General features: G+C 45.8%; 1 protein-coding gene across 1 annotated transcript; it reads right to left on the bottom strand.

Annotated features, from left to right (window-relative positions):
- Window positions 1-6,658: 6,658 nt before the first annotated feature.
- Window positions 6,659-23,629, bottom strand: LOC131264172 (facilitated trehalose transporter Tret1-2 homolog). The gene is made up of 6 exons (XM_058266459.1): window positions 23,616-23,629; window positions 21,796-21,828; window positions 8,899-9,422; window positions 8,599-8,804; window positions 7,593-8,197; window positions 6,659-7,523 (listed from the first exon to the last, which is right to left on the bottom strand). The coding sequence occupies exons 1-6, from the start codon at window positions 23,627-23,629 to the stop codon at window positions 7,238-7,240; spliced, it is 1,668 nt and encodes a 555-aa protein (XP_058122442.1). The 3' UTR covers window positions 6,659-7,237.
- Between the last annotated feature and the right edge of the window lie 726 nt (window positions 23,630-24,355).

Here is a 24,355-nt window from a genome sequence, read left to right as displayed (position 1 = left end):
TTGTATATCCTGTAGTACTTTTTAACATTTCACTGGGGAAAAAGTTAATGACTCGCCTTCCATTTCTCGCTCGCCCACGGGTTTCATGTGAGGTTTTATTTTCGCTGGGCTTGGCAACAATGGCAAGTTACTGCACCGTGAAACACGAAAGGCGGATACCCCGTAAGCAGACCCGATATTTACCCATCCGCGCTGGGTCGCAGGGGCATGCAATTAAAAATTTCTCCTGGTGGCAAAGAATAATCAATCCGACCTAACGAACCATAAGATGAGGCATCGCATTTCACGCGGTGCCAGGCTCATTAGGCATTCATGAAGTAGAGGTTAATTAATCCACGGCTTTCACGAGCTCTGCGAATTGCTTATGTTGTTAAGTGCTTCACGGCAATCATAGGATGGAGCTTTAGAAGGTTAATTTTCTTGCCCGTGGAGAAAAATTTTCCGTTTCGCAGAAATTAAAATACGTTTGCATGTTAAACGGGGCATGCACGATGCAAAATGCTAAAGAATGCATAATCACGCGACCGATGTGTTAAATTAATTTCAAAACGTGCGCTAATTAAATATGGAACATGCCTTTCCCTGAAAGGATTCAAAACCCGCAAACGGTTCCGATAAGCATCATCGGTTCGATAACAAATTTATTATTTCCGCCAACGTTCCAAGCCTAATCGGAACGGCATCGATCCAAGCGCACGAACTACTTCCGTGGCTCACCAAACCGTGGATCCAATCGTGGTGCGCCCGGCTGTAATACGGTGCAATTAGATCTCGAATCTCCTTTTGTGCAGCCATCCCCGACCGTTGCATTCGGAAGGAGGTGCAGTTTGCACAATCGAAACTGTCCGTTTTCATTTCCGTCGCCGATTGGGGTACTATTTCCGAACCGCTCTCGACATCCAGCTGCAGCTGAACGTTTAATTTGGCACACCCGCTTGCCTTCGGTAACAGATGTTCTGGGAATGCTGTGGAAGGAATGATGCGCGGGTTGGTTTTAATGAAATCTGATATGCTTTTTTCAGTTAGAAACATCGTTGCATCGAGTGGTTTCCACTCCTTGAATGTGGTGGAAAGACATTTGTATGCATCTATGCCACGTTGTTGAATACATTTGCAAAAATCACGCAAACACGATGACGTTACTGGGAATGGAAGATGCTTCAACTTGCCGGGTTCTTTAGCGCGTGGGTTTAATTTGAATGCTGATCACTTCAGGCATACACTTCCCTTTGCTCTTTCCGAACAACCTTATGCATAGTGAAATTTTCGTACGCTAGACACCAAGTGTTACATACTTCAACCTACACTTGCTCATTAGTCGAACGCATTGCATCCACTCCCGTGCCTCGTTATCGTGCACTTTGCGTGCAACTTTATAGATGCACATTTGGTTACTTCGTAGTAAAGTAACGCAGGGTGCCGGTTGCCCGACGTAGACGAATGATGAGTGGCCATGACGTCATCCACAGCCGGAACTATGTATTTGTTACCGATAGGCAGCTTCCTTCTGCCGACGGAAAACTTGGTTCTGGTGAAGGATAAATTGAAACTGATGAAATTACTGTCGAAGAAGTTTCGTTCATTCAAAACCCCCGAACCCGAAATTGAACAACTGTTTAATCAACACCGGATGACAAACAGGCGTCCCGTTATCGGGTGGGAAATTGGAGAACTTTTTGCTCACGGGAAGTTGTAAATTTAAACAGTACAAAAAAGTACACCCCACCAAGTTAGCGAGATGTTATCCTCTGGTTGGGCAATAATTTGAACTGGTTAGAATAACAAGATTTATTTTCTGTATTTGAAAACAGAAGGGAAAAAACACATCCGAACGATAAACCAGCCCAAAAAGGAAAACTCCCACCGTCACGTTCAAATGCTGTGGTGAAAGCATTATTTAGATTAATGTTTTGTACCTTTGCCGGGGGTACTTTTATATTTTGCCCCTTTTCGAAGGATGTCGGATTGGATCTATCCATTCTAATCACTCTAATTGGATACGCATCGCATCTTGCGTCCAACTCTATGGTACTCAAAGTGTAAAGTGGATATAGAAGAAAAAACAAACCTGTTACCCACCACCTGAGCTTCTGAGCTCGCTTTTCAATCGAAACGACCCGAGAGAGCACCGAATTTATTACACAAACTATACACCACCGGCGCTCGTTAAGCCCCCGGTGAGTGGATTAACTTTTTTGTGCATGACAAATTCAGTTTAACAAAAAGATAATTTTAGCACCCCCAAAAAGAGTAGAGAAGTAAATATTTTCCAATTTAATTTTTACGCAAAAATACATTGAGATACACTGCTTTGTTTTATGCCATCTGTGGCGGAGAAATAAAATCGTACGATGCAAAACCCGAATACGAATCTCATTACGATCCTTTTGCTCGGTGGTCATCGCAATGGAGATCTTGTTAAAAACAAAACTTTTCTTCAAAGTTATGGCCCCTCTCGGTCCAACGTTCTCTAGCAGGCTTCCACTTTCCGTGCTCCCTATCACTTAGCGTGATGAAATCTGTTCCATCAGCAACTTTTGATGTGAAGAAAAATCATACCATCTCTTGTTTTCCCGATAGCCCATTTTATCCTCCTTGCGCCTGAGATGAATAGGAAATCGCGCTGGGGGAAGATAAAGCACACGAGAGCAAACTAAGCCAAAAACGAGAAAATGAGTATTTCCTCTTTGGCGGCGCAATTACAGCGTTTCTCGAGATGCCTCCGCCCAGGATATCTAATTTCTACTCCTCACCGTTAGAAAAGCGATGGCTTGGAGAAGTGAAAAACTGGACACAGAGAAAGAATGGACTCCAAAGTGTGCTTTTAATAACAAAAGTATCTTCGGTGGTTATGATCCCGTGTTTGGCGACTTCTTTCATTTTTTTTCCACCCAATCTCACAGGATTAGCCGTTCCATTTGGAGAATGGCGTCCTGTTAATGTGCCCTGGGAATCGCTGTTCAAGTTGTAATTGTGAAAACATTGTGCAATACTCCCGGGAAAGGGCGGTCGTCTGTTTATATCAAGGCAAGACAAACAAACGAACCACACCACCATTTGTGGGCGGCACGACGTGGAACGTGAGCAGATTTTTGATAGTGTTTAACGGGCACTAATCCCAAGCGAACGGAATGCGTGGGGAGGGACGTTATGAAGATGATAATTATCACCAGCGCAAGAGGCAAAGCATCAAACACATGAAAAAATGAATGGGACCGAATACCAGAAGATGATTACCATTTTTGGGTGGCATCGGGTGGTTTTCCACCTCACCGCATGAATGGGCACCGGGCGCCGTTGACTTCTTTTATTGACTCACTGAAACGGAAAACTTTCGGCTCGGCGTACAAACATTTTCCATTTCGGTAGCATATTAATTAACATATGGGAAGTGAAGAAAATAATAAAAAAACACCTCGATGAAAATGGTTATGGGTTTAGCACAAAGCGCAAATCGTCTCCAAATCGTAACGACGGTGAAGCACAACAAAGCCAGCACGCAAGGACGAAGACATGCACTCCATGGAAATGGTAACCGCGCAAGGGAAACCCCAGGAAGCCAGGGAAACCTCTTTGTTCCACCGGCATTTGTGCACCGTACCGTTGTGATGTACCGGAGCGTAACGGGGGTGGGAAAAACTTCATCCTTCCTTCGTACCACATCCTCCGGACATTATATTCCCATTTCCCGCGGGAGAAATGCTTCAACCGAACCATCTACACAGGAAAATAAGCAGGCCGTTCGATGAATGCTTTTCTTGTGTGCTTCCGTTGGCGTTCCCCTGTTCGCTTCCATTTAGTCCTGCACGCTCCGGTACTGTTCCGGCTCTCTTTTTTGTCAGCCCAATTCCTGGCGCTCTCTGACGAGGCATACGGTACGCTCTCTGTGTGTCATCGGCTTTTCCTACCAAAAATTTTCGGGTATAGAGAGGGCATCCCCTGTCCGGTAGGATATTTTGTGTACGGTTTTTTTTCTGAGCCATTTTCCACGATGTGCTAGATGGGTAAGTTTATTGACCTATATTTTCACGCCACCGTTTCCTGCTGACCCCGTGGTGTATGAAGGGGCGGGGGAGAACGGACGCTCAAGTGATGGAGCTTTCGGATGTGACAAGTATAATAAAAAGTGCCAGGCAAATCGAAACACTGCGAAAATCTCTTTCCCCGACACCGTTAGTAAGGCGAAAACCAAACAAAGAGTCTTAGGGGAGAAAAATAAACAATGTGTAAGGCGGAATGTGCTAAACTCTCATCTTACCTTTTTAGAATGGACTACTTTTGCAACCCTCCCAAGAGCGCAGTCGGCACTTGCAGTCGGTTTCTTTTTGTAGTTTATGTGGCTTTATTCACACACTGTAATGCAGCGGGTGGATGCTGACGACTTCGACTGTGCAGAACAATCTTGACGCTGTAAATAAAGGACTTGATGTGGCAGAAACACACTGCCCCACCAAGCAGCGCCTTCTTTGTGCGGTAGCTTTGAAGATTTTCTAGGTGCACCTATTTTCTTGCGTTTCTATCGCATTAACTTGTATGTGTGTCTTTCTTTATCATACACTTCTTACACAGGGATTCTTTGAAATTCTAATTGCCGTCGTAACTGTTGCTGGTTTTGACGCTGCAGAACGATTTGCATTTGAGAGCCACCAACCAACGGCAAGTTGTAGCAAATGCAATTTTCGTCGCACGAAATTCTTCAATGCCGGAATTTTCCCATCACAAAAACAATAACAAAGTAAGCTGCACTTGGTGCATTCTTGCAACAGGAACTTTAGCGAGTAGCACACACCGCACACACATGCACCAACTCGCGCATCGTTTCCGCTCCGAAGGGATCCGTACTTTTGACTTTCACCGAACGTTACTGCACACGTACACGGCACAGGGACACGGACCGCCTTTTCTTTATCGCTTCACTATTTTTCCCAGCAACCAAATTTCCTTCCTTCCACCTATCGAAGTTTTACACCAACGTCGTCGCAGGGTTTGGCTCTCAGGAGACTCGCGGGATCGGCGCAGCAAGCGTTGCCGTCGCCCATCGTAGACTGCGTACGTGCCGTATTTTTCACCCCCCCCCGAACCCCCGATTTGGGTTTTTCCAGCTTAGTTTTATCCGCATCAACGCTCACCACGGTTAAGTGTCACATTGAAAACTGGGTCTGTTTTTTTCTGCCAGACAGGAAACGCTTCTTTCGACGCAATTTTTGGAAAAGCTAACGTCAGCCACTTTCTGCACTTTCTGAAAAGTTGGAAAACTATCCTTTCAACTATTGATCCGCCAAGCGCACCGCCGATGGTTGTTGACCCATTCACACACTTTTAACTGTAGAGCAAAAAAACCCCTTGTTTTATCAACCGCACTCACGACGCCTGTCGCCTAAAATTGCCGTACTGCTTCAAGCACCGCTGCGAGACAACTGAAACCCTGAGAGCGGATATGCCGCAGTTATTTCGATTGCGAAAACATATAAAAAAAATCATGGGAAGACATCGTGCGGGCCCTTTAACTTCGGCTAGGATCAGTCTCGTTGGAGCAAACATCTCTCGGTCTTGCGAGCAGATCCAGCCTGGGAGAGTTTAATAGTATGAAAACAACAGATGTATCTTTGACGAACCGCGGAGCAACCCCGTTTTTGGGTGGAGAGTTTCTCCCGGCGTCGGAAAAGCTTTCCGGCAAAGTCCAAAACAATCCTGCGCTCAAACGCCGTCAGGACACACCGCTTCCGGGTGTGGTTGTGGTTGTGAAGCGCCTCGGATCAAAGTGTTTGTGATACGAAAAAGGAAAAAAAATGTTGGGTGGAAAAGTGGAAGGGTGGAACACAAAGTACAAGCTACACACACACACACATCACGAATTTGCCAGGATATTTTGCCAGCACAGGGTGTGAGAAAAACAAAACGATGGAAAGCTTTTCGAAAAAGCTCCTTGCGATCTAGTACTATACCGTACGAATATAAACTTGTTTCAAGGATTTATACAATATTATGAACTCGTAATAAATTCTTTCATAAAATCTTTCGTGTTGATTGCTTCCTTTTTAATTTATAAAATTTTTCAGTTAGGAACATTCGGAATAATTTCGTACAGTTGACACTAGGTGGCGCTGCACGAAATTTCGTTAAAACAAGGGGTCGGCAAAGAGTGGTCCCTAAGTTAATCGTAGCGCAATAAACTAAAACAAAACACATCTAAACTCTTGTATGTCTTGTTCAGGATGTCACGATGATTTTAAATGAGGTATTCAATAGCTCACAATATTCAAAACATCTAGAAGCAAAACAAATTTCGTTACAGTTACAACGAACAAACAGTTATAATTTGAAAACTGTACAAAATTCAACGAAAAAAGGTAAAAAAAAGGAGTTATTAATTGTAACACTTAGCAATAATTGGATAAGAAAATTGATAGTCAATTTACAATGGTTTTAATACAATTTTCAAAACATAAAATCACGATTTAAGGTATCTTGCCCGCAGTTTTGGATTGTTTATCGGACTTCTACCAGGAAACTTTTGTCGACCTCTGGCTTAAACCATCGCCGAAACTCTCTGTGTTAATTTAAAATCAATCAAAGGATCCACTTCAAAGCGTTGCGAACATTCAAACAATGCGCTTCTTTTGCGAAAATAACCAATACACACATTTGCTTCGCTCCTTTCATCAACAGTTTATTATTCCGCATTAAGGCTACATACTTGCAATGCTTCGAATACGATTAATACACTGGGTTTGAACTTCGATTGCATTAAATGGCTTCATCAGTGCGGTGCTGTGTTTTGCCGTCATTTCAGTGGCTTCGCTGAACTCAGTCCGCTGAATAATTTCACACAGCACACAGCGTGGCGGCAGGCTAAAGTAAAGTTTATCAATATAGAAAATACTTCCGCACAGATAAGCGCCGTGGCTTACCGGAGAAAACGTTTCGCACTACCAGTTCCAGGTGCTTGAGAAAATTGTACGAAATGTGTGACCTAAATGTGAAAATACTATAAATAAATATGTATATATCCTCTTGTGCCCGCGCAAGGACACACGCGTCTAAGTCGGCAGCTGGCCTCAGCAACGCTCTCTTTCTCTCTTTTTTGTGTCTTCTTACTAACTCTCTTGTTCTCATTCTACTTAAGTACATAACGATTTCGTGCTCTACAGCATTTCGAATACTGTCGCAAAATATACTTCCAGCCTTTCGATTTGTTTGAAACCTACTATCCCGGTACTGGCACTTGTGCCCCGTTTTATGCACCGTTTTTGTTCTTCAGCATCAGTTCCACCTCCTTAAGCTTAGCCTCCCGGCTCGGGCTGCGTATGAGATGTTCGGTAACGGACGGTTTGGCCGCTCGTTCGGCCGCCGGTGTGCGCTGTGTCGTTGGCGCTTTGCCCGCAAAGAACGCCTCAATTTCGGCCAAACTCTTACCCTGCGTTTCCGGCAGGAAGAAGAGGGCGAAGAAAAATCCGATCACCGACACGACCGCAAACATCCACTGGACCGCGTAGGCACCGCCAAGCAGGTCCGTGATGGTTCTAAAACAGAAAGCAAACAAGCATTTAGTTGATGGTAAAACAGGTAACAACCGTTCACGATGCTACTACCGGTAGCTCTGGACGGCAAAGAACATCAGAAGATTGGCCATCGAGTACGAAATGGAGTGCGCAATGCCGCGGATGTCCGTCGGGAACAGCTCGGCCGTCATCGTCCAGGGGATGGTGAGGAGTCCGATCATGGAGGAGCACACGTACAGCAGCAGTCCAACGACTGGTATCCACGTCAGCGTAGTCGTACCCTCCTTGATCCAGAGGGTGAACAAACCGGACACGAACATGCAGATCGCCATGCCGGTCGTCGAAACCATGACCAGCTGCCGGCGGGGGAACCGCTTCAACAACCAGGCATTCAGCAAGGACATGGTGAAGCGCGTCAGCCCGACGAAGATGGACGCCGTGAACGCGTTCACCTCCGTGCCGACGTCCTGGATAAAGGTGACGGCGAAGAAGAGCGTGATGTAGATGCCACTGAACTGCTGGATCAGGAAGAACCAGAACAGGATGATCATCGGTTTGTAGCCGGTGGGCTTGAGGAACCCGCGCAGCTTCGACTGCTGCACCCCGTGCCGGTCGACGTTCTTCTGCGCTTCGGCAATTTTGGTTTCACGTTCCTTGAGCAGTGCGTTCAGGTGCATCTCCGAGAGTGGCTGATCCTGAAAGGAATTTAAGGTTGAAAAAAAAACAAATCAATCATTCTTCTTCGAGTCGATCAGGACGGCAGCACTTGAAAGAAAGCCAACGACATGTTACAAGATAATAAATGGGGATTCTTCACAGCCCCAACAGAAGGGTTACTGCAAACTACTTGTGTTCCGGTATCGGCACCGTTTGTTTGTGCTTTGCGATGAAATAAACTATCATCTTTTAAGTGCGCTTTCCCGTCGCTTGTTTGCTACAACGGAGCCAACAACGCCAGTCAAGTGTTATCCAAACAACCTCCGCGGCGTAAACCTTCGGAGGTGGAATGAATCGCTAATTGGATACCGATATCCGGTGTGCGAGGAAATGGTTTGATTGTTTGTGGCCGGCGTAGCTGAATGGCAGATAAAATTACCGTGTGCTCTGGCTGGGGATATTTTTTGTACAGGAAGCGGAGCGAGCGGGCCGCATCCTCGATGCGCCCCTTCGACACCAACCAAACGGGTGACTCTGGCACGAAGAGTTGAATCAGTAGCACCGGTACGACGGTGTAGATGATGCAGATCCACGACACCAACCGCCAGTGCATGAAGGCACCTTTGGCGTAGGCGATGACCATGCCTGTAAGGGAGAGGGGGAGAAAGAAGGAGCAAAAGGAGTTAGTAATAGTTAGAGTCTACGACGCATGAATCTCCACCCAGACAGCTGGACTTACCCAGGGAGGCCAACGTTGGACCGGATGAGATTAGCGAACCGCGCATATCGGGCCGGGCCACCTCCGTAATGTACACGATCGCAGGGCTGGTTCCGAGAGCGCAGGCGAAACCGGTCAGTACCCGCCCGACCATGATCCAGGTGAAGTTTTCGGCGAGGGCAATCGACACCCAGCCGGCCACGCACGGAACCGCCGCCAGCTTGATCGTGTTCAGGCGCCCGAGGAACTCCATCATGACACCCGCCACGAGCGATCCGATCGGCACCATGATCACGATGATGGACGCGATCCACGACGATTGGCCCTTGGTGATCGGGATGTCGCTGTCCGGCATTTCCAGCTGCGGGATCAGGATGGCCGAGTACGCCAGCGAGATGCCGATGACGATGTGGAACGAGGCGGCCACGATCGCCGACAGGATCTGGGGCAGGGCGGACTTGATGTTCGTCTCATACTTGCTCAGCGACCGGCAGCTGGCAATGATCTCTCGGAAGGCATCGTCTTTGTGCTGCTCGCTGTTTTCTCTGCGAATGACCACACAAACATTGCACGACGGTTAATGGATGAACGGCTGTAAAGGACCTGTAGTGCCCTATCGCCCGCTCGGGTGGGCAGTAGAATTGTGCTCAATTGACCGGTTGGGCTGGTTGTGCCGGTTCAAAAGGAGGTCAAGGCTGGCGCCAGCAGTCACCGTGCCCGATATAGGCCAATAGAATCTCCAACGCAGCGCTTTGTTACAACACGTTTCATTTGAAGATTTCCCTTTTGCATGCTCCAGAAATTGAATCGCGAGGGTGTTGTACAGCTGGACTTTACACGCAAACTGGTTCACGTAACGATGCATATTTATGGCGGGTGCGGTCAATGGTTAATTGTTCTAACTGCACCAATTAAAGATGTTGCACGAGAGGCGAGGAGTTGAAAATTGTGATCAGATTTACAAGTGCTATAAATCGTATTAAAACCAATAAAAGTAGTAAACAAAAGATCGTCAAGCAAGATTTGATGGATCCACAAAAGATCGAGAAACAAAAAAAGATCGAAACAAGAAAAACATAGAGCATCCACGATTCACGTAAGTGAGGCATTTCAAAGATAGTTTTTGGGGCAAAATTTCACTCCTTCAGATTAGCCTGCACGAAGTCCTTTTTGAAAAACTTTAAAAAATTTCAAATAAAGTTATAAATTTATGAACCACGTTTAATTGAAACTAATTATGTTGCGTTTAGAGAATTTCCCTTTAGGATAACAATATTTATTCTTTTAAACATGGTAAAAATGCCTAGGAAACTTTCTAACCAATGTGGTCGAAGAACAATCAATCTTATTATTGGATTATAGGAATTTAGTGCACTATATTGGCGAGAATCTGCAACGCTTCGTTTTTTATATATTTAGTGTACAAATATTTAAAAATTTAAATAAAAAAAAAGTTCAACTACACAGCCAAAAAATATTACACGGTACACCAGGGAATTTGTTTGCGTACTACATCCATAGACAACAACTTATCGTTAGTTTGATTTTTTGTCAAACACCGCCTTTTAGCGGCACGATCTTTCCCTTCCATAAGTTGTCTATCGTTAAAAGTAATGGTATCTTATCTTCCATTACCAAAATCCGCCACAGCTCTCGTGTATCGTAAGTCATCAATAATAGCACCAAATGTGATCGAACCATCTTCGCGACCGAAAATGGAAAACATTCCGATTCCCCCCTTGGCGCGTTTGGGGGCCATTTTTTGTGACAGTTATGAGAAAGCATACACCGAGGGATTCGCGGACAGGGGCGTCTCGCGGCAGTGCAACTACCTTCGATGCTGGATATCCTCACTATATTGATCTTGCTGCTCTTGAGAATCTTCGCATTCGGTTCAATGTTACTCGCCATAACTCGCCTCCTCCACTCCACGGGGAGTCTGACAAGAAACTGGCGAGAGCATAGTTAAGCCGCGACTTTTTGCCAGGATTCTTTATCGCGGGCTTTTTCTTTTCTTTTCCCCTAGTACACTGTTTTCTCTTTCTCGGCGGTTCTACAGCATCGACGCATCGGTCGTCCGTGAACGATCTCGTCGTCGGCGGCGCCAGCCGGAACATCCTTGGAATGTGTTCTTGACAAGAAGCGCCATGTTGACCTTCAAAACATGGTGGCGTCGCGTTGTCTGGGAAATGGTTTAAATATTTGTCGGTCGATATGGCCGGCCGCGAGTGAGCGCATGAAACCGGTTAGGCAAAATTGGCACGAGGAGAACCGACGTATGTGAGGTTTTTTGTACGACCATAAATTCACTCCTCAACCGAGCGGGACCTCAACAAAAACAATTTGGGCGAAACCAAGAAAGCAAAACAAAATGTGTAAATTAATTCACAGCGATTTGGTGACCGAACGGTATGAAATTCATTCAAGATTATCATCACTTAGCAGCACGTGCTTAAAGTGATGTGAATAAATTGTTGTGCTTCCTACATGGTATTTTTTGGTATCTCCCCTTGGCAGTACGGTTGCTCAGGTCGTTCCAAAAGTCCAAGGCAAGTCCCTGGTGCGCGCTCTGTTGTTTCACCTCTATCTTCGTCGAGATAAACAACACCACCGCGCGGTAGCATAAGATGGGTCATTCTGCCGGCCGCTAACCTTGACGTCTTATTATCAGGTAATCGAACCATTATTAACCTGACAGATGACCAATTCCCGCGGCAAACAACGGCGTTTTGCTCCTCATGCTCATCGATCCTCTTCAAATTCCAGCCAACTTCCTCCCTCCCCTCGGAGCCACGCCAAGGAGCGTAATTTATTATCACTTACCAGCAATCGCCAGTCAAGCGGATGAATGATATGTTTGTTTCCTTCGCAAAGACGCGTCACGGTGCGCAGGTTGGTCACGTGTGGCAGCGGAGAAAATGCTCGGTGCCATGGGTTTTCTCCGTCACCATCAGCGCCGGGAGTCAGCGCCGTTTTTTTTTCGATAAGCGTGTGAATATGATCGATCTGCCCGTGAATCGATCCCGCCCGCATCGGCTTGGTTGCCGCAGGTTGAAACGTTATCATTCGTTTTATGATGACTGTAATCGCATCCAATTCGGGTCAGGCTTAGGCTCAGTCTCGTGGCACCATAAATCAATGCTGTCCATATGTTGTTGGCGATGTTTTCATTCGATCAATAAATTTTGTTTAACAAAGAGATAGTTGGAATTGGATCTTTTCCATGTAGATATACAATAGCTTCAGGCTTGAATAAATTTCATCATCAACATGAGGTACATGATGTACAACAATAAAAAAAAACGCATCACAAAACCATCAACAGGTTGAAGGTACTTTTCAGGACGCAATTAATATTGCGTTAGCAGAAACAACAATGATTGTTGCATGGTAAAACCTTGGCCTCTTTATCAAAAGTGCGAACACAATATAGAAGGAAACATGAAACATGCTAATCCGTAATTCGTGAAGATAAAAACTTCAAGTATTTAAAAAAAATCATTGGATATCATTGTAGCACAATTAAGTTAGCACAAACACTCTGTAAAATTAACACCATATGTGCCTCTTTGTCTTCAACTCGGCGATCATAAAAGAATTTGAAAAAAAAAATACCCTGACGGAAATCGCTTTCTGCTTTCCCATCCATCTTACTCGGTTTCATCACGCCCAAAGTCGTGCCCCGCGACTTCTGCACATCAGCTGGCAACGAAGCCATACCAGCCCCGTCAGCTGCACGATCCGCCGCCGGCCTATAGGAGATGGCATTGCGAAACGGCATGACAAAGCAGAAAGGGATCGTCTCCGGTTCACGGAGGTACAAACCGGTTCCTCGGGAGACGTGTGTTCGTAACTGGTAACTGTAATTACTGCCAACTTTGCTTACTCCGGGCGGAACGCGGGTTTGCGAAGTGGGGCAACTGTTGGCCAGAAGAAATTGCGACGATCAACCGGAGGAGGTTGGCTTTGCCATGCCAAACGCTTCAATCAAGACCGAACGATCCGGACCCAACCGCTAGAGACTCTTCCAGATCGACCAGGCAGGACTGACTCATTTGTGGCGTCTGTTTTGATTTTATGCTGAGCAAAACAGTTCAGTTCGGTGGAATAAATTTCTCGATCCAGGGTGATGTTGTGCTGTATTTTTAACTTCAAAAATGAATGAATCACCCTACGTTTAAAATAGTTGTTAAAAACCATTTTAGCACAAGGAATTTTTGACAAGGAAAAAAACATTCAGCTTTATCCACTTCACATTTAATAAAGGCTAAGATCATGACCAACCAAGATCGTGATCAACTTTTTGAGCACATTTCCCGAAAGTTACAAGATTGTCCGATAAAACGTAAGCGAAGCGGTAATAACACGATAGATTACATTGTAAATACTGATTATTAATTGAAGCTTGCCGTAGTCTTTCCAACGGGTAGCAGCACCCCAACTTTACGTTCCCGGTAGCTATTTTTGGACGGTGCCAGAAATCGCGGATCGTTCGATCGATTGATCGTTAATTTTTCCACCCGCAGCTCGCTCGCCTCATTTGATGTCTGGAATAGAACAGTTCCATATCTCTCTCCGATACGCGAATTAGATAGATGACGTTATAGGGTGCCGGTTTTTTTTTATAACTTGATTTTGGATGCCGATCGCGTACGGATTTTTACGGCGGCCGGCATGAGCATTGGAAATGCGCGAAGCGTGCGCTTTGGCGGTTCTGTTCTGCACCTTGCCAGTGGAACTTGAAGAGATTTTTTGGAGAGTTTAGCGAAGTGGGCGAATGAATATTCAACGCCGAATGTTTCCGTAAGATTGCTGCCGGTGACCGTTGAAGGTTCGGTCGTTGTACATTTAAGTACTGGTCCGTAAAGAATTGGTGATTCTATTGTGAAAAACCGGATTTATGGAATGTTCTGTTTGAATCAATAAAAATTATGAGCGTTTTTTAGTGTTCTCGAACCATTGAAAAAAATTTATCTAATCGAATATTAAATGGCTTAATAAGGAATGTTGGTTGTTTATAGAACAAACCCACTTCCGACTTCCTTCCTAACCATAAGCAGCACGATTTTTTAATAGCTATCTTCTAGTCTGATCATAAAAAAACCTACGATCTCTCGGTATTTGCTCACGAGGAAACTTCAACCGTTGCACGACAATCCATGTTTATTGCCCCTCGGTCGGAACTATACATGCATCGGTGCATGCATATATCTGCTCATTAGTCGCTGGCGGAAGGTTGTCCCATGTGTGTCTACCCACCCCAAAAACGGATACCGTTCGCGATTTAGATCTTGGCAAACCCACCATGCAACGAACAGGTGTGTACTAGCAATGTCCCCTTAGAGTTCGACCGAACCCGGTTCAGACCAGCTTGTGCGAGCTGGCATCGATTCAACCGTCCCAACTAGGAGGGTTACCCAGAGTATCCGGTGCACCAAGCCCGAATTCGTCATGATGTTTGATCGAAACGTTCCGTTTCAACTGCTTGTGCCAATTAATGGGTTCGAAAATCAAATCAATACTATTGGGTAGGTGTCAGTGAAAGGATGTTTTTAATCGTGTTGTGATAACCCTAATACGAAAGGTTTTTGAGAACATAACAGGGAATTAGTGTAATAATTGAAGGGAAAGTTAGGCTATGTGACACATTCGTTTCGTCCTAAAACTTAATTTTGATAGTTCGAATAAATTCTAATCGAACAAGAAAAAATTAAATAAAATTCATAGCACGTATGAAATTTAAATCCATAACGGAAATGCCTGCACATTTTTTTTTAATTTTTCCATTAAATATCGGCAACAACTAACAGACAAGTCAACCTGACCTTGTTCGTGCGGTTGTGTGTGCATGGTGAAAGGACAATGACATTGACCCTGACTAGTGGTTGCACTCCCAGTGTCACCGGAAAGGAATGCCGCATCGGTTCGATCCCCCCTCCGCCCGTGGAAAACCCATCGCTATCGTAAGCGCCACCCACCCCCTCCCGTTATCCGTGCCCCGCAATTCAATTAATTTATTCCGAGCGACATGTTCGACGAGTTCATGAACCGTGTTTAATATGTAGATATGTTTGAATGTCGATTGTTTCCTAATGCTCGGTGGCGGTGCCCCCATTATCACCTTATTTCCATTCAATGCTGTCGGAATTTTCCGGTCCCTTCGGCGACACGTTGTCGTGCGAACGATTGCGTCGTCCTAGCTGGAGGTCCGGCCAGCTCCGGGGACAGGATCGGTTGTTGTACAATGTTGCACCACGAGGCCGCCCTGGGTAAGCTTTACGATGTTGAAGTCTATCGATTGTGGTTGTACTAATACAAACGGGATTAAATCATCGTTTCGGGATTTGGGATAAATGGTGTTTTCCTCCTTGACACACTTTCACCACACACTTCCATTCGAAGATATTACTATAGAGTATAGAAACTTTTAATTGCTTTGGGAAGTTCACAGCAATTATGCGGTTTTATGACAAAATCATAAAGTTTCACTTTGCAAACGACTGCAACTAAATCGAATGCATCCAATCCGAGGAAGCCGAGTGATCCGGTTTCCACCGGTTTCCTGACCAGCAATCGTAGCAATCACAGGACTCACGGCCGACTATGTCGGTTGGTTGCACGGAATGCCTTGTTTGTCGAGCGCCGGAAACAACACCAAAGGACTTGCAACGCGAGGAAAAATGTGGTTCCGTTTGGAAATCGTTCGGTCCGTTTACGGTTGGCGATGACCTTGCGTCACCGTGCACTCCACTTCACGTCACAACATTCCGCAATAGACGATTCCGTTCATGAATATTGGATCGATGGTGGACGTTTGGGCCGGGAAACCTTCCCGGTTATGTATTATTTTTTTCGTTCGGTTCAATCCAAGGACGTTACGATGCACATGCAACTTTCGAGGTTGGTGGTTCGAAGGTGACTCTTAGGGGACTCCTTTCGGAAATAGGAGTCCTCCGTGGGCAACTTCGTCAATCTTGGGCACTACGAATCCACTGGAATTCACATTATTCAACACTGGTAATACGTAAATTCACACTCCATTGAATGTCGGTGTATTTTACAAATACACTCCGGAGTAGGAGAAAGGACCCAAACTTGCTTTAGGTCAGGACGACCGTGACCGAGCGACTAAAATCAGCTGGCCTGCTGAACCGTCTGTCAGCCAGCCAGGCTCACTGGTCTCTGGCCGAGTCGGAAAATCGGTTGGAAACCAATAGAACGAGCGAGACGCAGAGAACGAAACAGAAGGACTCAAACAGCTCGTGGTTGTGTGCATGTGTGTGTGTGTGTATTTGTGGCCAATGGTAAATAAAATAGTCTACCGGATTGCGAAGAGTACTTGGCTTGAGACTCCCTTGATTTCGGCCGAGGGCCGAGGTAGTAGTGTTTTCCTTTCTGGCAGGCAAAAATAAATTTTCCCTACACCCCACCCCGTCCCGTTCCTCACCCTGCGCATTTGGCAGGCCGCGGCCGTGTGTTGATACATCAGAGGAAACTCACCGGCTGATTGACGAGCGAACCGGACGCTAGAGCGAGCTGGTGAGTGAAAGTACGATGCCAAATTGGGATTTTCCTGCTGGGGGGAGGTGTGGGTGATAAGCAGCAAACATAAACAACGGCGATCGCGGACTAGAACCACCTCCCCCGTGCAACTGATCGTTTTCGAGTAGGTTTTCGAATATCTTTTCAAGGAGATTCTCCAGAATTTCGCTTCTTCCGCAACGATAAGATTTGCCCCTTTCGCGATCATCGCCGATCGATGATCAAACGATGATGGTTAGGGGAAGGGAAGGAAAAATGGAGTTTCCCATCGAAACAAACAAACAAGCATCGTCTTTCATCGGTGGAGATAGATTTATTGACTTTGGCCAACGATATTATCTTTCCGGTAGCAGGGCTGCTTACGTAGGCGCAAACCAACCCGGAACTTTGAACTTGAACCGTAACTGTTTTCTTTTCTGTCGTGAAGCTGCGGGTCAAAAACAAAAAAACCGAACAGTACCAGGTCCGTTTGGCGTCCATTAATAAACCCAGTGCGGACAAAGAACTTCGGATGATTCTCAGGAGGAACTCCCGATAAGAAACCAAGCAGTCTTTCAACCACTTTTCACCCACGAGCAACACAATATGCAATAATGAGGTACGTCATTGGTTGTTCGCACGTGTTTGATTTATCAAGAAAAACCCCAAACTTCATCACATCTTATGCCAGAAAGTTTATATTTGACGAACCGCCTCCAAGAAGCCCGCGGGCCGTAACCGTTCGGAAAGTTGTTTGTTTTGCCAGCTATCATCGGTGGAATTTTATGAAAGGATGATTCTATCACGCCCACGACCGTCACGCACGATTGAGAAAGAAAACGCTGTTATTGCCACTGGAAAGGATGTTGTGTGGCTTGCTTTTGGAGCAAAACAGCCGCCTCCCACCAGCCAGGGTGGTGGTAAACGGTTTTCCCACGTGAAGTATAAATTGATTTTTCTTGTGGAAACTTCGCACGGCTTCTTGGGGTTTGTTTTATGAAGCGTTATTAAAATATATATATATATATGGCATGTGAAATCACGTGGGAGCTCAACTGTTTTTTTACACGAAAGAAAGTAAACCTCCTTGCTGTCAATTAAAACATCTTCATCAACAATCCTGCTTAGCGCTCGTCGGCAAAAGGCCACGCTCAAACAGGGCCATCATCAGCCAGGTTCGATACAGAGACATATTACCGGTCGTATTACCGGTTGGCTATCGGTTGCAATTACTCAGCTCACCCTCATCAGCCATGCCACTAACGATCAACTAAGTGCCATCAACCCCGGTCGAGCGGTCGAGCATAAGTACGTGCATTTTCCACTTTCACAACGTTATATTTAATTGGCGTATCCGATCGCGATAATCCGTCAACCAACCCTTCATCTAGGTGGTGATGGTGGTGGTGATGGTTGGTGTGATACATTGGCTTGGTTTAAAATTAAAACCCTCCACCGCAATTTTCCGTACCGCTTCACCACGACGGCTCAATTTACCACCCACCCAGGGGGCACGTCACGGTGGGAGGTCAATGTGATTGGGTGTTAATTTTTCTCTTACAAGTGACGTTACCACACTCGACTGGTGACGTTAAATTGTTTTTGTAAGGTTTACATGTGCAAAAAATGAAACGATAGGAAAGTGATTAGATTATGTTTAATGAAAGCAAAATGCCCTTTCTATCGATTCATTACACAGATATGAATAATATCGTTATATTCCATCCCGTCTACAATGACTTTGGGCAATGTTAGCGCCTCTTCACCCACCGAAATCTGCGACCTTTTCAAAATTCATTTTTCGGATACCTTTGCGAATTCCTCTGCAACCTCAACTCCTCGATCTGATGGTTTGTCTAACGCGCCTGTGGGTGTCTTGGACATTAATAGTGTGGTGCTTGACGAGGCCTCGATACTCCGGGCTATTCGCAAAATTAAGGGAGGATGCTCCCTTGGTCCTGATGGTATTCCTGCCATCATATACAAATCTTGTAGCGATATCCTTGCCCCTCATCTCTGTAAATTGTTTAACCTTTCCCTTTCCTCCTCCTGCTTCCCATCCTTGTGGAAGTCTTGCTGGCTGGTACCAATCCTAAAAAAAGGAGCGCGTAATTCGGTCTCTAATTACCGCGGTATATCCAAAATTTGCACCTGTGCCAAGATCCTTGAAACTTCTATCCATTCCCATATCCTCTCCCATACCAGCAGAGTCATCTCGTTCAACCAACATGGCTTTCTGCCTAAACGTTCTGTCGTGACTAACCTTATGTGTTTCGTCACTCGGGCCTCAGTATCAATCGATGCTGGTCTCCAATTCGACGCCATCCAGACGGATTTTAAAGCTGCCTTCGACAGGCTCCCCCACGATCTGTTGTTGGTCAAGCTGGAGAGACTGGGATTTGGCAACCCGATGTTGGCCTGGTTCGAGTCGTTTGTATCAGATAGGGTATATCACGTCAAGTTGGAATCTGCCTTATCCGATCAGTTTTCTAGCGGCTCTGGTGTGCCTCAGGGTAGTGTCCTTAGCCCTTTGCTATTCCTCTTGTTTGTAAATGATGTTAGCCACGTACTTCCTCCTGATTCATTCCTTATGTTTGCTGACGATCTAAAACTGTTCAGTCCTATATCCTCTGTAGCTGATTGTCTTGCTTTTCAACTCCTTATTGACCAGTTTTCCATCTGGTGTTCCGCTAATGGATTATCCCTGTCCCTCCCCAAGTGTGCTTCGATCTCCTTTTGCCGATCTGGCCGCCCGCTGCAGTATGAGTACAAGCTTGGTAATGAGCTATTATCCAGAGTGTCCGTCATCAAAGATCTTGGTGTCTGGATTGACGATCGGCTTTCTTTCACTTTGCATCATGACAAAGTGATAAGTAAGGCTTATCAAACTCTTGGACTCATCCGACGCATGGCATCTGATTTCACAGATCCCATGTGTCTCAGAACCCTCTACTGTAGCTTGGTCAGGTCCCATCTGGAGTTCGCGAGTGTCATTTGGATCCCGTCCTCTCCTTCTGTCATTGCAAGGTTTGAAAGCGTCCAGCGAGCTTTCACGCGCTTTGCGGTTCGTAGAGTGTTTGGTCCAAGCACCCCGTTGCCCCCCTATGCTGTCCGTTGTCAGGTTTTGAATCTTGAACCATTGGAGCTGAGGTGGCGGGCCTCTCAAGCTCTCTTTGTAGCCGGCCTGCTATCCCAATCGTTGGACGTTCCCTTCCTTTTATCCTCCCTAAATTTTTACACCCCATCACGCCCACTTAGACCTCGTCCTATCCTCTCCCTGGCTAGGCGTCGAACCCAGTTCGGCGCCAATGACCCGTTTCTCCGTGCAGTGCGGGAATTTAATGAGTCTGCTGATTTGTTCGACTTCAACACCTCCCTCTCCACCTTCCGTGCCAACCTTCGCCATTCTCCTTCCTCATAAACTGTATCCGTTCTATTCCTGTTCCATTTTTGCAACATCGCCATTTCCATCACTGTTCTGTTAAACTGTATGCCCCCGCTAAGAATTTGTTAGATTTAAGACTTTATAGAGTGTGAAGCTTGATGCAGACACCAGTAAGCCAATAAATACAAATACAATACAATCGTACACCCTCGAATAATCCCCTTGAATTCCTTCTGATTAATTTCGCACGCGCCCTTTGGTGGGGATTCGAAATCCTTGATCCGCCATATCTGGGATGAGTCAGTTCGTATGCTCATCGAAATTGTTATCGCAGTACTGACCCCGTTTGTGTTCGGTGGTGAAATGACACTATGGCGAAAGTATAGTAGATGACGAAAGCCCCATACAGCGGTTTCTCTTGTGTTTCCCTCCGCTCTCCTCCGCCAGAACAATAACGACCCAGTAGGAGTGTGTAACAACGCGCATAGAGTGGAATGTTCGAGAAGGCAGTAAACATCATGCGCTGACAACATACTTCATAAACTGTCCCTCACGATCCGTCCGGCGGATTGGAACGAATATGAAACCCTTGGGCTCCATCGTTTCCAGTTGTCTTTGTAATGTGAGTTCCGATAGCAACGATTTCCAACTGATCGTGACCGATTTCTCAATCGATTTCCAGTATAAGTGATGTACTAGTTAAACAGTATTAAAGTTTAAGTTCTATTCCAACAAACAAACGAACTTTAATTTGTTAAAACTTAAAACTGGAAGACATGTTGTTTACCCACGGCAAAATGTTCCGATATTTACGCACCATTCGCGGGCCAACAAGGGGCTGCAAAAAACATGGCCAGAGCTCCCGATAATGTTGTCTGTGCGCGCCTGCTTTATCTTTCAAGTGCTCTTCAGCTACGTTCCGGAGACAAATGTAGGTAACCTGACGTCACCGATAAGCTCCAGCGGGTATCGGGATGTGAACTTGAAATGGGGTTTTGATCGGTCATAAAACGACCACCCGTTCCGTTATTCTGGGCCAGACGGCGACGCAGAAGCGATAGAATCGTAGACATATTACCCCGGGGCGTTAGATTTCGACTTCAAATGCGCCGTGCAGTATGCTGTCACCAACCCATCTTCAAAGCATTCCAGCTTGATGGAGGACTCGCCCATTTCCAGTGAAGCAATTTATAAACGATAAACTTGTATCGATGAACCGCCGCCCGGCAGAAGGAGGACCATTTGTGTTCAATCAACCGCACTCTCGGCCCGATGTTACCATTCAATGTCCCGGGCCTGGGTTTGCTGGGCTTACAGCGATGCATCGTTCCAGCCGGCCCCAGGCGAAGTGCATTCGCATGTTGCAACGATGCTGCACTTCACTGCACACCCGGTGACCGGCACGCATGTGTTGCCATGTGTGTGTGTAAGCCTATGTACGACAACGAAACTGTTTGTTGTGCGCCAGTTTTGGATCGTAAGCCGACGACCGGCAGTGGTCCGCTTGCTCGTACGACGTCTTTCTTTCGTCCAGCTGGCGCGCATACAAATGTAAACCGTTTCTTATTCCTCCTTCTTCGCTATTGCAGAGATAATTTGTCCCCACCCACCCAATGTCCACCCTTTAGCAGCCCCCACCATTTGGGGTATGTAAGTGTTTTTCTTTTCCTTCGACAAATGATTAACTGATTGTGGATACACACTGCACTAACTCGGATCGGTGTTTGCTCCGCGGAAGGCAAAACAAAACCGAGTGTTGTGGTGGTAAAACACTTCGCAACCATGTTGAGATTGCCGGCCATGATGTAGTGGTTCCGTTTGTCGCGGAAGAAAATATGCATGTCTTGAAATGCAATGGATGCATTTTTGTTTTTTTTTATCGATGGAATGAAATCCAAACACTGGAAATAAATAACGCCGATTGAGTTGGAGTTCTTATCCCCTAGGGCTTCTCTTACCAACCAACCCTTGCCCGGAAAACAAACCGGAAGATGAGAGCATTTTCTACTTACCGCTGATGTAAACTGAGAACGCTGGAGCCAATACTGTGAAAAGCGGAAAAAAGAGACTAAATTAGCAAGGTACAATGGTAATAAAACGGTACGGTTTTGCATACGCGGCAAACCTCGGATAGATTTATGCCGGTAATGTGGCACATTTTCCCTCGCCCCGGAAGCGGATGTAATGAACAGATGACAATGACCATCGCCGAGCTGAGTCGATAGACCGTGGCGAACACACACACACACACACCCTGACCTTGTCAACGGAACGACAAGCAAATGACAAAATTGTATGAAACAAAAGGAAAACCCTTGTGATGGCGAACCATAATAGCATGAATTTGCAGCTCATTCGTTTGATAGCATGATCGTATGTGGAGCTGATGATGTTCTCGAGGCACACTTGTGCGAAAATGATGATGAAACTGCCAACGTTCTGTGTCGCCCCGGTGTAAATGATTGCTCATGCATGTCGTCAGCTTCTATCGGGTTTTTTTTTCAGTGACCGAAAAGGTTTCTTAGAACCTTCTTCATTACCTCCGGCATATGAAATCAAAGATGGCTTCGGCTTATAATTATGACTGCAAAATTGTGGTGGAAGGATTTACGAAGCACGAATGATCGCCTGACCGCAAAGATTACTTTCCGGTTTTGTACCGGGTTGGCGCATGTTTCGTCTTAAAATTATCTCTTTCCTTTCGTTCGCTAGAATCCCATCTAAGGCCTTTCCGATACATAATTGCTCCAGCCGACAAGCACGCCGGACCAGAACCCATCTAAAAACAAGTCAGAAATCTTGCGTTCAGGGTGACCTTTCCGGGTTGTTCGAGGAAAGAAAGGCGATGGATAGAGACACTGTTAATTTTTTAACGTCCGTCATTAAACTTGCCCGGGGGTGTTGGTTGGACTTTCCCGAAGATTTCGTACGTGTTTTTAAAATATATTTTTTAATCATTTACTGAAGTGACAAAGTTGTCAGCCGTTTTGAACTTATTCATTAGCTTGTTTGAGCTGCTCAAGTCGCGTTTGAAACACGTTATTGGTCATACCGGCGGCTTGGTGGACTAATTTCTACAATATCTAAACATCAAGGGCAAAACCGCCGGCCGGAAGTAATTTTCTCGCTTATTTTCCGAACAACAAAGAGGCCTATCCCCATGGACACAGCAAAAATTGTGCCACCTATAAATAACCCAGCTCATCTAGGAGTGAAAACATCATAAAAAACAACTCAATTGGATTGGAATTCTTTCGGTTTCCACAATAAATTTTATTTAAATAAAAGCTTTACTTGACGATTACCATATAACTGAAAATTTGGTAGAGTCACAATTTGGGGTTTTTCTATTTATGCAAAAACATGTCAATCTCACTGGGTGGCGTAATGGTACGAGTGACGATCGTCGGTAAATTACAACTCGCCAACTCATCGAAACCCTAGACACGCCGTGTTTGCAGGGAAAATGTACCGTTTAGGTAAACAGTGTTTCTAAGTAGGTACGAAGAAAAACAAAACAAATTGCAACGTGAGTCGGAAACGTGCGAGCAAAGGTGCACTTGAGGCAGAAATGCACTTTGAAGACCTGTGGTGTAACTGTTCAAAACTGTGTTGGTGTGCGAAATCTAAGCTTGCCATTTTTCTAGGCATCCACAAAAATTACGAAAACCCGTAAAGAATACTCTTTGTTCGACAAAGTAATTAAATTAATTCTGTCCACGTTTCTCCCAAGCTGCCATTCGGGTAGTGTTTGTTCAGAGGCCACTTTAATTGGCTTCCTTTCGTCGGTGTAATCATCCTTAAAGTCCCACCAAACTCATGGCGAACCTACCTTAGTGGATCCATATTCTAGGGCACTCTGGAGTCGTTGCTCGCTGGCAAATAGCGGCGGGTGTTTAATCGATAACCGATTAATGGCCGTTACCGGGGAACTCGCAACGTTCCCTCCGTCTGTTGACAGAAGAAGCAAAAGTCACCACCGAACCGCCGTTCTACGTCCTATTAGCTGCTCCACGAAGGATAACGCAACCGAGCGATGGTTGTGCGCCCTGGCACAGCACTCTATCACACGAATACAAATGACCCCGGCCGGCCCGGGACGAGACAGCACGGAAGAATAACGGGTACACACGCGAACGACGTTCCTGTGTTCCTATTCCGGCCGCTAGTGTTGGCACAAGAGAAACCCTATCGTCGTAGGTGAGGAACTTTTCTTGGGTTGGTCTTTTTTCGTTCTTTCGGGGAAACCTTCAACTATTACACCACGTTCTTCCCTTATTGCCAACGGACGAACACACGTGGAGCACACCGTTACACTTGAACAAGGGAAGGAGGCAGCCGGTCGGTATTGCGGTCTAGCTGGGTCACGGTCACCGAAGGGGAAGCCAGCACCAACTCGCCGTGACACCTTTGCGTTTGTTCTTAATCTCCCCACCAACACTGTTTCATGCACAGATTCCTTAATTCGTCGAAAGTAGACACGGATTGAGGACAATGCTTTTTTCTGCTACACGCCTGTATCGATACAACCACGCGCCTCCACGTTAGGGTTGGTTTTCCCGTTTGCAATTG

This window comes from Anopheles coustani, chromosome 2, assembly GCF_943734705.1.
Source record: "Anopheles coustani chromosome 2, idAnoCousDA_361_x.2, whole genome shotgun sequence".
NCBI lineage: Eukaryota > Metazoa > Arthropoda > Insecta > Diptera > Culicidae > Anopheles > Anopheles coustani.
This window is presented reverse-complemented; position numbering and strand designations above follow the sequence as displayed.